We start from the raw sequence: 18,027 nt of genomic DNA, 5'->3' as shown, positions 1-18,027 counted from the left end.
ACACCCTCCCTCACCCTCCCTCCCACACCCTCCCTCACCCTCCATCCCACACCCTCCCTCACCCTCCCTCCCACAGCCTCCCACAGCCTCCCTCACCCTCCCTCCCACAGCCTCCCTCACCCTCCCTCCCACAGCCTCCCTCACCCTCCCACAGCCTCCCTCCCACACCCTCCCACAGCCTCCCTCCCACACCCTCCCTCACCCTCCTTCACCCTCCCACAGCCTCCCACACCCTCCCACAGCCTCCCTCACCCTCCCACAGCCTCCCTCACCCTCCTTCACCCTCCCACAGCCTCCCTCACCCTCCTTCACCCTCCCACAGCCTCCCTCACCGCGGAGCGCAGACGGAGAAAAAACATCAACAGCACAACATCACTCTGCTGCAGCGTCTCCACCTGAGAAACTCACACACAGCTCACACCGGCGCAGAAACCGAACAGGGATGGAGACCGAAGACATAAAGAACACGTAGAAAAAAGAGAAATGGAAAAAAAGGAAGAAGGATGGAAACAGTGGAAGAAAAAAATTACAAACAGAAATATGAACAATGTTAAGGAGGAAAACGTAAAAGAAAGGAAGAGAAACGAGTTTAAATAGAAAAGAATGAGTCAATAAGAGGCGTAAAAAAGAATAAACGTGTAGTAAAAGTAAAGGGAAGCGGCTCTGCAGTGGTTCCTTTTCCTGCTCTCGTTTAAATCAGCGAGTCATTAAACGATGAACTTCCACGCGTGATGTGAATTTTTCCTGACAGACGCTGCGCTGGTGGCGGCTTCAAGAAAACGCCGAGGACGTTTATAGAAAAGCTTCAAGTTACACTTAAAATCTTAAGGGTTTTTTTTTCTTCAAAAAAAGGTTTAAAGTCAGAAGAGTCAGCCCTGTGCTTTATTTCCGCTTTTACAGACTTTGTTAGCTCGCTGGCTAATGTGTGCTAACGTGACGGGATTCCTGAGAAATCAGATTTAGAAAAATGTTAGTAATCTTTATGACGAGCGCTAACCAGAGCTCATTTACAGCATTTCTGCACCTTGAGTGGATCATTCTGATTAAATTACAGATATTATTTATAAATCCTTCACTAAGGAGTTCGCTAATTTGTGCTAACCTGTCATGATTCCTGAGAGGACTTTATCATCAGATAAATAAATATTCATAATTGAATATTAGCATTTTAACTAGCTAGCAAAACTAGGCAGTTTGGTAATTAGCAAGAACGTGAAATCAGTCATCTGTTACTTTATGAACACACTGGCGAGGTGGCAAACCCGTTGGCTGTACGCGAGTTAGCCTGAGAGCTGGCGAGAGGATCCGGGTGTGAAACACTGGAGTGCTGATGTTCACTACAGGAGGAGGAGTGAGAGAATCCACACACAGACACACAGGATGTTTATTTTTTTATTAGTTTCCTCCAGTTTATAAATTACACTTTCAAAAAGAGGAAAAAGACAAAAAGATGAAAGAAACAAAAGACTTTTGTATATTACATTATAACAGGAATTTTCAATAAACCCTCACACTCATCCACACAATCTCTCTCTCTCTCTCTCTCTCTCTCGGTTTCCTAGGCGACGGTTTTGAAGGTCTGCAGGATCAGGTTGGTTTGGTGGATCAGCCGGTTGGCACTAATGAACACGTTTATTGCTCTGTGGGTCAAAAACACACACAAAATTAATATTAAAAAGAATTATTATTCTCCATCCAGCCCTTATCTATTCTGTTTATCCGTCAGGGTTGTTGGGGAGCTGGAACCAATCCCAAGTGACTCCAGGTGAGGGGCGGGGTTCACCCTGGGCGGGTCACCAATCCATCATACTCTCTCACACACACACACACACACACACACTGGGAGAACAAACACACACCACACAGAAAGACCCCAGTCAGCCATGAGGATCGAACCCACAACCTTCTTCCTGTGAGGCCACAGTGATGATCGCTGCACCACGCCCTGTTTTTATTATCATCAGTACTATAATCATAAATTATATTTTCAGTAATATTCGCACCAAGCCAAAAAAAAAAAAAAGCCACTGAAACTCTGGAAATCTGTTGCTCAGACAAAACAGGACTCGGCTGACTCACCGACACAACTGATTCACTAAAGGACACGAACAAATCTGAGCCAGGACTAAATGACTCACTGAACAAGAGCAAAGTGAATGTCAGCTGTGGCCAAATGACTCCCGAGAGGAGTGACTCCCGAGAGGAGTGACTCCCGAGAGGAGTGACTCCCGAGAGGAGTGACTCGTGGCCTCAGTGTTGGGGTTTGCAGAAGGAAGGCTGCGCCTGAATAACAGGAACGATTCACTGATTCTTTCAGCTTAGTGATTTGTTCAGAAGGACTGAATCATTTGTTAACGAGTCATCACTAATCACCACTTACTTTCCGTCTTTGAAGTAGGTCTTCAGTGTGTCGCTGAAACTTTTCGAGTACTTCACAAATTCCTTCTTTTGGTGTTCAAGCGCCTGCAAGAAAACAAACAATCAATCAATAAAAGGGAGGAGCACCGACGGTCTGATCACATGATCTCCCTAATGACGTTTCACTGCTACAGATCGTGAGCTCAGGAAATAAAAAGCAGCACAGTGAGCTGGAATTCCCACAAAAGCATCCACCTCCCAGTGGGAGTTACAAGATGGGATTTTGAGAGGTTTCCGATTCCTCTGAACAAACCCGGATCTCCACATCCACGACCCAGACGCAGATAAAGTGCAGCTCGTCAGTGAGTGGGTTTACAGAACCGCACACTAATCTCATGCTAAGGTTAGGTTAATCCTGGACTTATTTGAAATTCATTTCATGCAAATTAATCCTGCAGTAATTGTGCATTAATGTGCTACTAATCTTATGTTAATCCGACGCTGATCTTGGATTAATTTTACACCAATCTTACCTTAATCCTAAAAAGTAATATTCCATTAATCTTGTGAAAAAGAAATGCACTGGTGTTAGATTAGCTTTAGCTTTGTGTCAAGTGGGTACTGGGCTAATTTAACATTAGATTAGCATTAGCGGTGCTTTCATATGGGATTATTGTAGACTTCCAGAAGCTCAGAAAGCACCGCTGCAATCGGGTTCCTTTTACAAAATGGTGGACTTTCATTCCATTTACATTCCAGCTCCTCCTGCACTGATCCGAGGCGTACGGTAACGTTAACGTTCCGACACTAAAGTTAACTCTACACTACCGTTACACACGCAAGGAATAAACTCTACACACACACGCAGCCATCTCACAAACAAGCTGTGTGTGTGTGTGTGTGTGTGTGTGTGTGTGTGTGTGTGTGTCCCACCCTGCGGTTCTGATACTGGTATTTCTTGAAGACGTTGTTGACGGTGTCCAGCAGCTCCTTGATGGCACTGGCGATGTCTCTGTGAAAGTCAGAGACACAAATCAGGATGAAAGAACATTTTAAACTCAGTACCACATTAAACCTGTACGGCGCCGTGCGGTTCCGAGTGTCACAGGCCCATGTGTTAGGGTGTTTATGGTAACGCAGCTGCTCCAGGATCATTACATGACCGCTGGAGCAGTGACACCAGGACAGGAAGTGGAGGAGGAAGAGGAGGCTCACTTTATAGTCTGGAGAAAGCGCACTCTGTCGTTTATCTCATCGGGAATTTTACTCAGGATCTGCTTCAGTGCTCGAGCTTTATCATTCAGATCCTGAAACTCCTGCTCCGGCCTCTCGATCAGATACTCTGGGAGAACACACACACACACACACACACACACACACACACACACACACACAGACTAAAGAAACAATATCCCCATACACACAACACACAGCCTTAATTAACCAACATACAATAAATTACATTCAGGACCACATCATTTACACAGCCCTCTCTACAGACACGCCCTCTCTACAGACACGCCCTCTCTACAGACACGCCCTCTCTACAGACACGCCCTCTCTACAGACACGCCCCAATTCAACGCCTCATTTACCCAGCCCTCTCTACAGACACGCCCCACTTCAACGCCTCATTTACCCAGCCCTCTCTACAGACACGCCCCACTTCAACACCTCATTTACACAGCCCTCTCTACAGACACGCCCTCTCTACAGACACGCCCTCTCTACAGACACGCCCTCTCTACAGACACGCCCCAATTCAACACCTCATTTACACAGCCCTCTCTACAGACACGCCCCACTTCAACACCTCATTTACACAGCCCTCTCTACAGACACGCCCTCTCTACAGACACGCCCTCTCTACAGACACGCCCTCTCTACAGACACGCCCCAATTCAACGCCTCATTTACACAGCCCTCTCTACAGACACGCCCCACTTCAACACCTCATTTACACAGCCCTCTCTACAGACACGCCCCAATTCAACACCTCATTTACACAGCCCTCTCTACAGACACGCCCTCTCTACAGACACGCCCTCTCTACAGACACGCCCCAATTCAACGCCTCATTTACATAGCCCTCTCTACAGACACGCCCCACTTCAACACCTCATTTACACAACCCTCTCTACAGACACGCCCCACTTCAACGCCTCATTTACCCAGCCCTCTCTACAGACACGCCCCACTTCAACGCCTCATTTACCCAGCCCTCTCTACAGACACGCCCCACTTCAACACCTCATTTACACAGCCCTCTCTACAGACACGCCCTCTCTACAGACACGCCCCAATTCAACACCTCATTTACACAGCCCTCTCGACAGACACGCCCCACTTCAACACCTCATTTACACAGCCCTCTCTACAGACACGCCCTCTCTACAGACACGCCCCAATTCAACGCCTCATTTACATAGCCCTCTCTACAGACACGCCCCACTTCAACACCATTTACACAACCCTCTCTACAGACACGCCCCACTTCAACGCCTCATTTACCCAGCCCTCTCTACAGACACGCCCCACTTCAACGCCTCATTTACCCAGCCCTCCCTACAGACACGCCCCACTTCAACGCCTCATTTACACAGCCCTCTCGACAGACACGCCCCAATTCAACGCCTCATTTACACAGCCCTCTCTACAGACACGCCCTCTCTACAGACACGCCCTCTCTACAGACACGCCCTCTCTACAGACACGCCCTCTCTACAGACACGCCCCAATTCAACGCCTCATTTACACAGCCCTCTCTACAGACACGCCCCACTTCAACACCTCATTTACACAGCCCTCTCTACAGACACGCCCTCTCTACAGACACGCCCCAATTCAACGCCTCATTTACACAGCCCTCTCTACAGACACGCCCCACTTCAACACCTCATTTACACAGCCCTCTCTACAGACACGCCCCAATTCAACGCCTCATTTACACAGCCCTCTCTACAGACACGCCCCACTTCAACACCTCATTTACACAGCCCTCTCTACAGACACGCCCTCTCTACAGACACGCCCCAATTCAACGCCTCATTTACACAGCCCTCTCTACAGACACGCCCCACTTCAACACCTCATTTACACAGCCCTCTCTACAGACACGCCCTCTCTACAGACACGCCCCAATTCAACGCCTCATTTACATAGCCCTCTCTACAGACACGCCCCACTTCAACACCTCATTTACACAACCCTCTCCACAGACACGCCCCACTTCAACGCCTCATTTACCCAGCCCTCTCTACAGACACGCCCCACTTCAACGCCTCATTTACCCAGCCCTCTCTACAGACACGCCCCACTTCAACACCTCATTTACCCAGCCCTCTCTACAGACACGCCCCACTTCAACACCTCATTTACATAGCCCTCTCTACAGACACGCCCCACTTCAACACCTCATTTACCCAGCCCTCTCTACAGACACGCCCCACTTCAACGCCTCATTTACACAGCCCTCTCTACAGACACGCCCTCTCTACAGACACGCCCCAATTCAACGCCTCATTTACACAGCCCTCTCTACAGACACGCCCTCTCTACAGACACGCCCTCTCTACAGACACGCCCCAATTCAACGCCTCATTTACATAGCCCTCTCTACAGACACGCCCCACTTCAACACCTCATTTACACAACCCTCTCTACAGACACGCCCCACTTCAACGCCTCATTTACCCAGCCCTCTCTACAGACACGCCCCACTTCAACGCCTCATTTACCCAGCCCTCTCTACAGACACGCCCCACTTCAACACCTCATTTACACAGCCCTCTCTACAGACACGCCCTCTCTACAGACACGCCCCAATTCAACACCTCATTTACACAGCCCTCTCGACAGACACGCCCCACTTCAACACCTCATTTACACAGCCCTCTCTACAGACACGCCCTCTCTACAGACACGCCCCAATTCAACGCCTCATTTACATAGCCCTCTCTACAGACACGCCCCACTTCAACACCATTTACACAACCCTCTCTACAGACACGCCCCACTTCAACGCCTCATTTACCCAGCCCTCTCTACAGACACGCCCCACTTCAACGCCTCATTTACCCAGCCCTCCCTACAGACACGCCCCACTTCAACGCCTCATTTACACAGCCCTCTCGACAGACACGCCCCAATTCAACGCCTCATTTACACAGCCCTCTCTACAGACACGCCCTCTCTACAGACACGCCCTCTCTACAGACACGCCCCAATTCAACGCCTCATTTACACAGCCCTCTCTACAGACACGCCCCACTTCAACACCTCATTTACACAGCCCTCTCTACAGACACGCCCTCTCTACAGACACGCCCCAATTCAACGCCTCATTTACACAGCCCTCTCTACAGACACGCCCCACTTCAACACCTCATTTACACAGCCCTCTCTACAGACACGCCCCAATTCAACGCCTCATTTACACAGCCCTCTCTACAGACACGCCCCACTTCAACACCTCATTTACACAGCCCTCTCTACAGACACGCCCTCTCTACAGACACGCCCCAATTCAACGCCTCATTTACACAGCCCTCTCTACAGACACGCCCCACTTCAACACCTCATTTACACAGCCCTCTCTACAGACACGCCCTCTCTACAGACACGCCCCAATTCAACGCCTCATTTACATAGCCCTCTCTACAGACACGCCCCACTTCAACACCTCATTTACACAACCCTCTCCACAGACACGCCCCACTTCAACGCCTCATTTACCCAGCCCTCTCTACAGACACGCCCCACTTCAACGCCTCATTTACCCAGCCCTCTCTACAGACACGCCCCACTTCAACACCTCATTTACCCAGCCCTCTCTACAGACACGCCCCACTTCAACACCTCATTTACATAGCCCTCTCTACAGACACGCCCCACTTCAACACCTCATTTACCCAGCCCTCTCTACAGACACGCCCCACTTCAACGCCTCATTTACACAGCCCTCTCTACAGACACGCCCCACTTCAACACCTCATTTACACAGCCCTCTCTACAGACACGCCCCAATTCAACGCCTCATTTACACAGCCCTCTCTACAGACACGCCCTCTCTACAGACACGCCCCAATTCAACGCCTCATTTACACAGCCCTCTCTACAGACACGCCCCACTTCAACACCTCATTTACACAGCCCTCTCTACAGACACGCCCCAATTCAACGCCTCATTTACACAGCCCTCTCTACAGACACGCCCCACTTCAACACCTCATTTACACAGCCCTCTCTACAGACACGCCCTCTCTACAGACACGCCCCAATTCAACGCCTCATTTACACAGCCCTCTCTACAGACACGCCCCACTTCAACACCTCATTTACACAGCCCTCTCTACAGACACGCCCTCTCTACAGACACGCCCCAATTCAACGCCTCATTTACATAGCCCTCTCTACAGACACGCCCCACTTCAACACCTCATTTACACAACCCTCTCCACAGACACGCCCCACTTCAACGCCTCATTTACCCAGCCCTCTCTACAGACACGCCCCACTTCAACGCCTCATTTACCCAGCCCTCTCTACAGACACGCCCCACTTCAACACCTCATTTACCCAGCCCTCTCTACAGACACGCCCCACTTCAACACCTCATTTACATAGCCCTCTCTACAGACACGCCCCACTTCAACACCTCATTTACCCAGCCCTCTCTACAGACACGCCCCACTTCAACGCCTCATTTACACAGCCCTCTCTACAGACACGCCCCAATTCAACACCACATTTACACAGCCCTCTCTACAGACACGCCCCACTTCAACGCATCATTTACACAGCCCTCTCTACAGACACGCCCCACTTCAACGCATCATTTACACAGCCCTCTCGACAGACACGCCCCAATTCAACGCCTCACTTACCCAGCCCTCTCGACAGACACGCCCCACTTCAACACCTCATTTACACAGCCCTCTCTACAGACACGCCCTCTCTACAGACACGCCCTCTCTACAGACACGCCCCACTTCAACGCCTCATTTACACAGCCCTCTCTACCGACACGCCCCAATTCAACACCACATTTACACAGCCCTCTCTAGACACGCCCCACTTCAACGCATCATTTACACAGCCCTCTCTACAGACACGCCCCAATTCAACGCCTCATTTACACAGCCCTCTTGACAGACACGCCCCACTTCAATGCATCATTTACACAGCCCTCTCTACAGACACGCCCCAATTCAACGCCTCATTTACACAGCCCTCTCTACAGACACGCCCCAATTCAACGCCTCATTTACACAGCCCTCTCTACAGACACGCCCCACTTCAACGCCTCATTTACACAGCCCTCTTTACAGACACGCCCCACTTCAATGCCTCATTTACACAGCCCTCTCTACAGACACGCCCCAATTCAATGCCTCATTTACACAGCCCTCTCTACAGACACGCCCCAATTCAATGCCTCATTTACCCAGCCCTCTCTACAGACACGCCCCACTTCAACGCCTCATTTACACAGCCCTCTCTACAGACACGCCCCAATTCAACGCCTCACTTACCCAGCCCTCTCGACAGACACGCCCCACTTCAACACCTCATTTACACAACCCTCTCTACAGACACGCCCTCTCTACAGACACGCCCTCTCTACAGACACGCCCCACTTCAACGCATCATTTACACAGCCCTCTCTACAGACACGCCCCACTTCAACGCATCATTTACACAGCCCTCTCGACAGACACGCCCCAATTCAACGCCTCACTTACCCAGCCCTCTCGACAGACACGCCCCACTTCAACACCTCATTTACACGCCCTCTCTACAGACACGCCCTCTCTACAGACACGCCCTCTCTACAGACACGCCCCACTTCAACGCCTCATTTACACAGCCCTCTCTACCGACACGCCCCAATTCAACACCACATTTACACAGCCCTCTCTAGACACGCCCCAATTCAACGCCTCACTTACCCAGCCCTCTCGACAGACACGCCCCACTTCAACACCTCATTTACACAGCCCTCTCTACAGACACGCCCCAATTCAATGCCTCATTTACACAGCCCTCTCTACAGACACGCCCCAATTCAACGCCTCATTTACCCAGCCCTCTCTACAGACACGCCCCACTTCAACGCCTCATTTACCCAGCCCTCTTTACAGACACGCCCCACTTCAACGCCTCATTTACACAGCCCTCTCTACAGACACGCCCCACTTCAACGCCTCATTTACCCAGCCCTCTCGACAGACACGCCCCAATTCAACGCCTCATTTACCCAGCCCTCTCTACAGACACACCCCAATTCAACGCCTCATTTACACAGCCCTCTCTACAGACACGCCCCACTTCAACGCCTCATTTACACAGCCCTCTCTACAGACACGCCCCACTTCAACGCCTCATTTACACAGCCCTCTCTACAGACACGCCCCACTTCAACGCCTCATTTACACAGCCCTCTCTACAGACACGCCCCACTTCAACGCCTCATTTACACAGCCCTCTCTACAGACACGCCCCAATTCAACGCCTCATTTACAAAGCCCTCTCTACAGACACGCCCCACTTCAACGCCTCATTTACCCAGCCATCTCTACAGACACGCCCCAATTCAACGCCTCATTTACACAGCCCTGTCTACAGACACGCCCCACTTCAACGCATCATTTACACAGCCCTCTCTACAGACACGCCCCACTTCAACGCATCATTTACACAGCCCTCTCTACAAACACGCCCCAATTCAACGCCTCATTTACACAGCCCTCTCTACAGACACGCCCCAATTCAACGCCTCATTTACACAGCCCTCTCTACAGACACGCCCCACTTCAACGCCTCATTTACACAGCCCTCTCTACAGACACGCCCCAATTCAAGGCCTCATTTACACAGCCCTCTCTACAGACACGCCCCAATTCAACGCCTCATTTACCCAGCCCTCTCGACAGACACGCCCCACTTCAACACCTCATTTACACAGCCCTCTCTACAGACACGCCCTCTCTACAGACACGCCCCACTTCAACGCCTCATTTACACAGCCCTCTCTACAGACACGCCCCAATTAAACACCACATTTACACAGCCCTCTCTACAGACACGCCCCACTTCAACGCATCATTTACACAGCCCTCTCGACAGACACGCCCCACTTCAACACCTCATTTACACAGCCCTCTCTACAGACACGCCCTCTCTACAGACACGCCCTCTCTACAGACACGCCCCACTTCAACGCCTCATTGACACAGCCCTCTCTACCGACACGCCCCAATTCAACACCACATTTACACAGCCCTCTCTAGACACGCCCCACTTCAACGCATCATTTACACAGCCCTATCTACAGACACGCCCCAATTCAACGCCTCATTTACACAGCCCTCTTGACAGACACGCCCCACTTCAATGCATCATTTACACAGCCCTCTCTACAGACACGCCCCAATTCAACGCCTCATTTACACAGCCCTCTCTACAGACACGCCCCAATTCAACGCCTCATTTACACAGCCCTCTCTACAGACACGCCCCACTTCAACGCATCATTTACACAGCCCTCTTTACAGACACGCCCCACTTCAATGCCTCATTTACACAGCCCTCTCTACAGACACGCCCCAATTCAACGCCTCATTTACACAGCCCTCTCTACAGACACGCCCCAATTCAACACCTCATTTACACAGCCCTCTTTACAGACACGCCCCACTTCAATGCCTCATTTACACAGCCCTCTCTACAGACACGCCCCAATTCAACGCCTCATTTACACAGCCCTCTCTACAGACACGCCCCAATTCAACGCCTCATTTACCCAGCCCTCTCTACAGACACGCCCCACTTCAACGCCTCATTTACCCAGCCCTCTTTACAGACACGCCCCACTTCAACGCCTCATTTACACAGCCCTCTCTACAGACACGCCCCACTTCAACGCCTCATTTACCCAGCCCTCTCGACAGACACGCCCCAATTCAACGCCTCATTTACCCAGCCCTCTCTACAGACACACCCCAATTCAACGCCTCATTTACACAGCCCTCTCTACAGACACGCCCCACTTCAACGCATCATTTACACAGCCCTCTCTACAGACACGCCCCACTTCAACGCCTCATTTACACAGCCCTCTCTACAGACACGCCCCACTTCAACGCCTCATTTACACAGCCCTCTCTACAGACACGCCCCACTTCAACGCCTCATTTACCCAGCCCTCTCTACAGACACGCCCCACTTCAACGCATCATTTACACAGCCCTCTCTACAGACACGCCCCACTTCAACGCATCATTTACACAGCCCTCTCTACAAACACGCCCCAATTCAACCCCTCATTTACACAGCCCTCTCTACAGACACGCCCCAATTCAACGCCTCATTTACACAGCCCTCTCTACAGACACGCCCCACTTCAACGCCTCATTTACACAGCCCTCTCTACAGACACGCCCCAATTCAACGCCTCATTTACACAGCCCTCTCTACAGACACGCCCCAATTCAACGCCTCATTTACCCAGCCCTCTCGACAGACACGCCCCACTTCAACACCTCATTTACACAGCCCTCTCTACAGACACGCCCTCTCTACAGACACGCCCTCTCTACAGACACGCCCTCTCTACAGACACGCCCCAATTCAACGCCTCATTTACACAGCCCTCTCTACAGACACGCCCCACTTCAACGCCTCATTTACCCAACCCTCTCTACAGACACGCCCCAATTCAACACCTCATTTACACAGCCCTGTCTACAGACACGCCCCACTTCAACGCATCATTTACACAGCCCTCTCTACAGACACGCCCCACTTCAACGCATCATTTACACAGCCCTCTCTACAAACACGCCCCAATTCAACGCCTCATTTACACAGCCCTCTCTACAGACACGCCCCAATTCAACGCCTCATTTACACAGCCCTCTCTACAGACACGCCCCAATTCAACGCCTCATTTACACAGCCCTCTTTACAGACACGCCCCACTTCAACGCCTCATTTACCCAGCCCTCTTTACAGACACGCCCCACTTCAACGCCTCATTTACACAGCCCTCTCTACAGACACGCCCCAATTCAACGCCTCATTTACCCAGCCCTCTTGACAGACACGCCCCAATTCAACGCCTCATTTACCCAGCCCTCTCTACAGACACGCCCCAATTCAACGCCTCATTTACCCAGCCCTCTTTACAGACGCCCCACTTCAACGCCTCATTTACCCAGCCCTCTTTACAGACACGCCCCACTTCAACGCCTCATTTACCCAGCCCTCTTTACAGACACGCCCCACTTCAACGCCTCATTTACCCAGCCCTCTTTACAGACACGCCCCACTTCAACGCCTCATTTACACAGCCCTCTCTACAGACACGCCCCACTTCAACGCCTCATTTACACAGCCCTCTCTACAGACACACCCCAATTCAACGCCTCATTTACACAGCCCTCTCTACAGACACGCCCCACTTCAACGCCTCATTTACCCAGCCCTCTTTACAGACACGCCCCATTTCAACGCCTCATTTACCCAGCCCTCTTGACAGACACGCCCCACTTCAACGCCTCATTTACACAGCCCTCTCTACAGACACACCCCAATTCAACGCCTCATTTACACAGCCCTCTCTACAGACACGCCCAATTCAACGCCTCATTTACACAGACCTCTCTACAGACACGCCCCACTTCAACGCCTCATTTACCCAGCCCTCTCGACAGACACGCCCCAATTCAACGCCTCATTTACCCAGCCCTCTCTACAGACACGCCCCACTTCAACGCCTCATTTACACAACCCTCTCTACAGACACGCCCCACTTCGACACCTCATTTACACAGCCGTCTCTACAGACACGCCCCACTTCGACACCTCATTTACCCAGCCCTCTCTACAGACACGCCCCACTTCGACACCTCATTTACCCAGCCCTCTCTACAGACACGCCCCACTTCAACGCCTCATTTACACAGACCTCTCTACAGACACGCCCCACTTCAACACCTCATTTACACAACCCTCTCTACAGACACGCCCCAATTCAACGCCTCATTTACCCAGCCCTCTCTACAGACACGCCCCACTTCAACGCCTCATTTACACAACCCTCTCTACAGACACGCCCCACTTCGACACCTCATTTACACAGCCGTCTCTACAGACACGCCCCACTTCGACACCTCATTTACCCAGCCCTCTCTACAGACACGCCCCACTTCGACACCTCATTTACCCAGCCCTCTCGACAGACACGCCCCAATTCAACGCCTCATTTACCCAGCCCTCTCTACAGACACGCCCCACTTCGACACCTCATTTACACAGCCCTCTCTACAGACACGCCCCACTTCGACACCTCATTTACCCAGCCCTCTCTACAGACACGCCCCACTTCGACACCTCATTTACCCAGCCCTCTCTACAGACACGCCCCACTTCGACACCTCATTTACACAACCCTCTCTACAGACACGCCCCACTTCGACACCTCATTTACACAACCCTCTCTACAGACACGCCCCACTTCGACACCTCATTTACACAACCCTCTCTACAGACACGCCCCACTTCAACACCTCATTTACACAACCCTCTCTACAGACACGCCCCACTTCGACACCTCATTTACACAACCCTCTCTACAGACACGCCCCACTTCGACACCTCATTTACCCAGCCCTCTCTACAGACACGCCCCACTTCGACACCTCATTTACACAACCCTCTCTACAGCCACGCCCCACTTCGACACCTCATTTACACAACCCTCTCTACAGACACGCCCCACTTCAACACCTCATTTACACAACCCTCTCTACAGACACGCCCCACTTCAACACCTCATTTACACAACCCTCTCTACAGACACGCCCCACTTCAACACCTCATTTACACAACCCTCTCTACAGACACGCCCCACTTCGACACCTCATTTACACAACCCTCTCTACAGACACACCCCACTTCGACACCTCATTTACCCAGCCCTCTCTACAGACACGCCCCACTTCGACACCTCATTTACACAGCCCTCTCTACAGACACGCCCCACTTCGACACCTCATTTACACAACCCTCTCTACAGACACGCCCCACTTCGACACCTCATTTACACAACCCTCTCTACAGACACGCCCCACTTCGACACCTCATTTACACAACCCTCTCTACAGACACGCCCCACTTCAACACCTCATTTACACAACCCTCTCTACAGACACGCCCCACTTCAACACCTCATTTACACAACCCTCTCTACAGACACGCCCCACTTCAACACCTCATTTACACAACCCTCTCTACAGACACGCCCCACTTCAACACCTCATTTACACAACCCTCTCTACAGACACGCCCCACTTCAACACCTCATTTACACAACCCTCTCTACAGACACGCCCCACTTCAACACCTCATTTACACAACCCTCTCTACAGACACGCCCCACTTCAACACCTCATTTACACAACCCTCTCTACAGACACGCCCCACTTCAACACCTCATTTACACAACCCTCTCTACAGACACGCCCCACTTCAACACCTCTACACAACCCTCTACAGACACGCCCCACTTCAACACCTCATTTACACAGCCCTCTCTACAGACACGCCCCACTTCAACACCTCATTTACACAACCCTCTCTACAGACACGCCCCAATTCAACACCTCAATTCAACACCTCATTTACAAAACCCTCTCTACAGACACGCCCCACTTCAACACCTCATTTACAAAACCCTCTGTACAGACACGCCCCAATTCAACACCTCATTTACAAAACCCTCTCTACAGACACGCCCTAATTCAACACCTCATTTACAAAACCCTCTCTACAGACACGCCCCAATTCAACACCTCGTTTACATAAACCTCTATACAGACACGCCCCACTTCAACACCTCATGTTTACATTTCCGTGTCTAATCTCCAAACACCATGATCTAATTGTCCCTCAGTCAGATTTGGTGGCTCCTCAGCTGCTGTGTGTAGAATCGATCATACCTTCCACATCGTCTGCAGCCATGCGCAGTAAGGACTCTGTGAAATTAATCTCCATGTTCTTCTTCTCCAGGATCTTCATGATGATGTCCTGAGTGAGCCCCGGGTTCTCCTTCTCCGCCTTCAGGAAAAAACACACATCTAATAAAAGCACAGAATTAATAACGCTCTCAGATCTGACATCATCAAACAGAAACCTCAGCTTCAAGGAAGAGGAGCTGCTCTAAATACGACTTTACTGTCCCTACATTCACAACTAATCCATAAAGAAACACCCCCGTTTTACATCTCATTTACATATAACAGGTCATCGCGTGGATTTTTTAACATGTATAAATAAATGCAGATAAAAAGCAAGGCCCAATCTAACAGCATGACGTCACTGCGAGAGATATTCCTCAAGAAGTGAACGCGCTCCGTCTGCTCGACTCCGTTCAGGGAAAGAGGAATGCTTCAGGTGAAACTGCGAGAGTAAAACTTACTTTAATAAATGCTGCACGCAGAGTCTGAGCCGCTGACAGGTTTATTCTCTCCAGCTGTGTCAGAAAAACACACGTGACAGCGTTAATCAGCATGACATCATCATCATCCAGCTGCTGTAAAGTGAACGATCAACTCATCAGGAAGTGGACTTTGTTGTGAGATTACCTCGTTGAAGACGGGATACATGACAGCGTATAACGTCATCGAGACCATGGAACTCGTCTCAGTTTCATTCTTCATCTCTTCCATTGTCATCCTCAATACATCAACAACCGCATGGGAGGAAAACGGTGACGGAACGCGGTTCGGAGAGTCTGACTGTGGGAATCCTGTTCGGGATCAGGGCTGACAGAATGACAACATGAACTCACACACACTTCTTCTCAATTCTCTCACACACACCCTTCCTGAGGTTAAAATGGGTGTTAGAGATGAACAAAACACTCAAATATCCACCAGATCAAAAATAAGCACTGATCTATCGCACGGGTATTCAAATAAACTAGTGTTAGTTAATAAAGCTGTAATAAACGTGTTATAAACATCACTCCAGCCATTTAAATAACACCGCGCTCATTCATTAGCTAAAACCACTCGTCTTCATTCCAGTGCAGTGTGTGAGCTGGTGATAAAGGCTGAAACGGACATTAATTGATTTTATAATCAGCAAAAAGGGTCAGAGCAGATCAAAGGCGCATCCCGACTAGCGTTAGCATCCGTCAGCTAGCGTCCGGCTGAAGAGAGCGGAAATGACGCCTGTCAGATCACCAGCTCGCCCGGACATGGATTAATACCTTTTAAAAGCGTTTAGTGAAGCAGTGAGGGCGCAGTGAGCCGCCGCCGCGCTGTCCCCTGTCCCCGCCGCCGCGCTGTCCCCGGGCCCCTGTCCGCCCCTCACTCCGCTCACACAGCCCACAGCGGCGCCGCTTCACAAGCCGGAAGTGTTCTGCGCGAGCTGCGTATGCGGTGACGACTTCCGCCCGGCAACCAATCAGGAGGCAGCACGAGAGAGTCCGGCGCTGAGCAGGAAGTGGAGCAGATCCTTCACTGGGCTTTCGCCTGTCAGGCACAGAAATGAGAATTTATAGATTTATAAACCCTATCATTATCATTTCTGTCAATATCTATGACACTTTAGCACGTTATGACTGTTTAAATTTGTTCTTTTCTCATATAAAGCGAACAAACAGCTGCTTCGCGTCGAGGCGTTGTTAGTGTTAAGCCCCGCCCCCTGACAAGTGAAAACAGCACAGCCCCGCCCCCTGACAGGAGAAAACAGCACACATCTGCACCGCCAGCAAGGCTTGGGTTTCAGTCACGTGACTTCTCTGAGCGATTTCACTTCCGGTAAAACAGCTGGTGGTCTAGCAAGCCAGAACAGCTGCCGGAGTGCAAACAACTAGCAGAGGCTCCAACTTGAGATTCTCCTGCTCTGCGAGTAGCTCAAAGGGAGACAAGTTTGAGCGCCGTAGGCACGAAGGCGAGTTTCATCTATATATATATTAGTGCTGTCAAGCGATTAAAATATTTAATCGCGATTAATGTCGCAACTGTCATAGTTAACTTGCGATTAATCGCAATTTAATCGCACATTTTTGTCACATGAAAAACCATGTAATTCTCTTATCAGCATAAAAAAGTGAATGGGCTTGCTTTGTACCAGTTTTTTTTTTTATTGCAGAGCATGGCCGAATCCCATTTCACCCCTTGGACCAACCCCTTGGCCCTTCCCCTCCATTTTGCGCGTTCACGTGAAGGGGTATCCCAATCCCAGTTAACGCGGAGGGGTAGGGGAAGGGGTAGGGCTTCTGTACCCCTCCAAACGGAGATTTTCCTGGAGCTGACTCCAAACGAAGGGGTTTGAGTGATTTCCCACAATGCCATGCGGATTTCATGCGGATTTCAGAAAGATGGCGGTTCCCGCGGCGAAAGATTGTCATAAATGTATTTTCTCCATTATTTACGTGTTTTAAGTTGTTATCCAGAGGAAACACGCCGCTTGATTCGCTTTCGAGCTGAGAATGAGCAGCGATTTCTGAAATCCAAGCTGCTGCTAAAAAGCTTTGGGAGTGAGTATTGTTTTCGGTTGCTTGACTGCGTACGTTTTGTTCTGTTATTCTCGCTTTTATTGTTTACATGAGTGTTCTGACGCCTCATTCTGTCGGATGTGGTGCACGAAGCGCCAAAG

General features: G+C 50.6%; 1 protein-coding gene across 1 annotated transcript; it reads right to left on the bottom strand.

The window, feature by feature from the left end:
• Window positions 1-1,378: 1,378 nt before the first annotated feature.
• LOC132890447 (programmed cell death protein 10) lies at window positions 1,379-16,784 on the bottom strand. Its single transcript, XM_060927289.1, has 8 exons — window positions 16,634-16,784; window positions 16,005-16,184; window positions 15,839-15,892; window positions 15,360-15,477; window positions 3,574-3,700; window positions 3,292-3,370; window positions 2,381-2,463; window positions 1,379-1,640 (listed from the first exon to the last, which is right to left on the bottom strand). Exons 2-8 carry the CDS (start codon window positions 16,092-16,094, stop codon window positions 1,559-1,561), a joined length of 633 nt encoding a protein of 210 aa, XP_060783272.1. The 5' UTR covers window positions 16,095-16,184; window positions 16,634-16,784; the 3' UTR covers window positions 1,379-1,558.
• Window positions 16,785-18,027: the final 1,243 nt, after the last annotated feature.

The sequence above is a fragment of the Neoarius graeffei genome, chromosome 1, assembly GCF_027579695.1.
Source record: "Neoarius graeffei isolate fNeoGra1 chromosome 1, fNeoGra1.pri, whole genome shotgun sequence".
Taxonomy (NCBI): domain Eukaryota; kingdom Metazoa; phylum Chordata; class Actinopteri; order Siluriformes; family Ariidae; genus Neoarius; species Neoarius graeffei.
The sequence above is the reverse complement of the archived record's forward strand: the minus strand, read 5'-3'. Positions and strand labels throughout refer to the sequence as shown.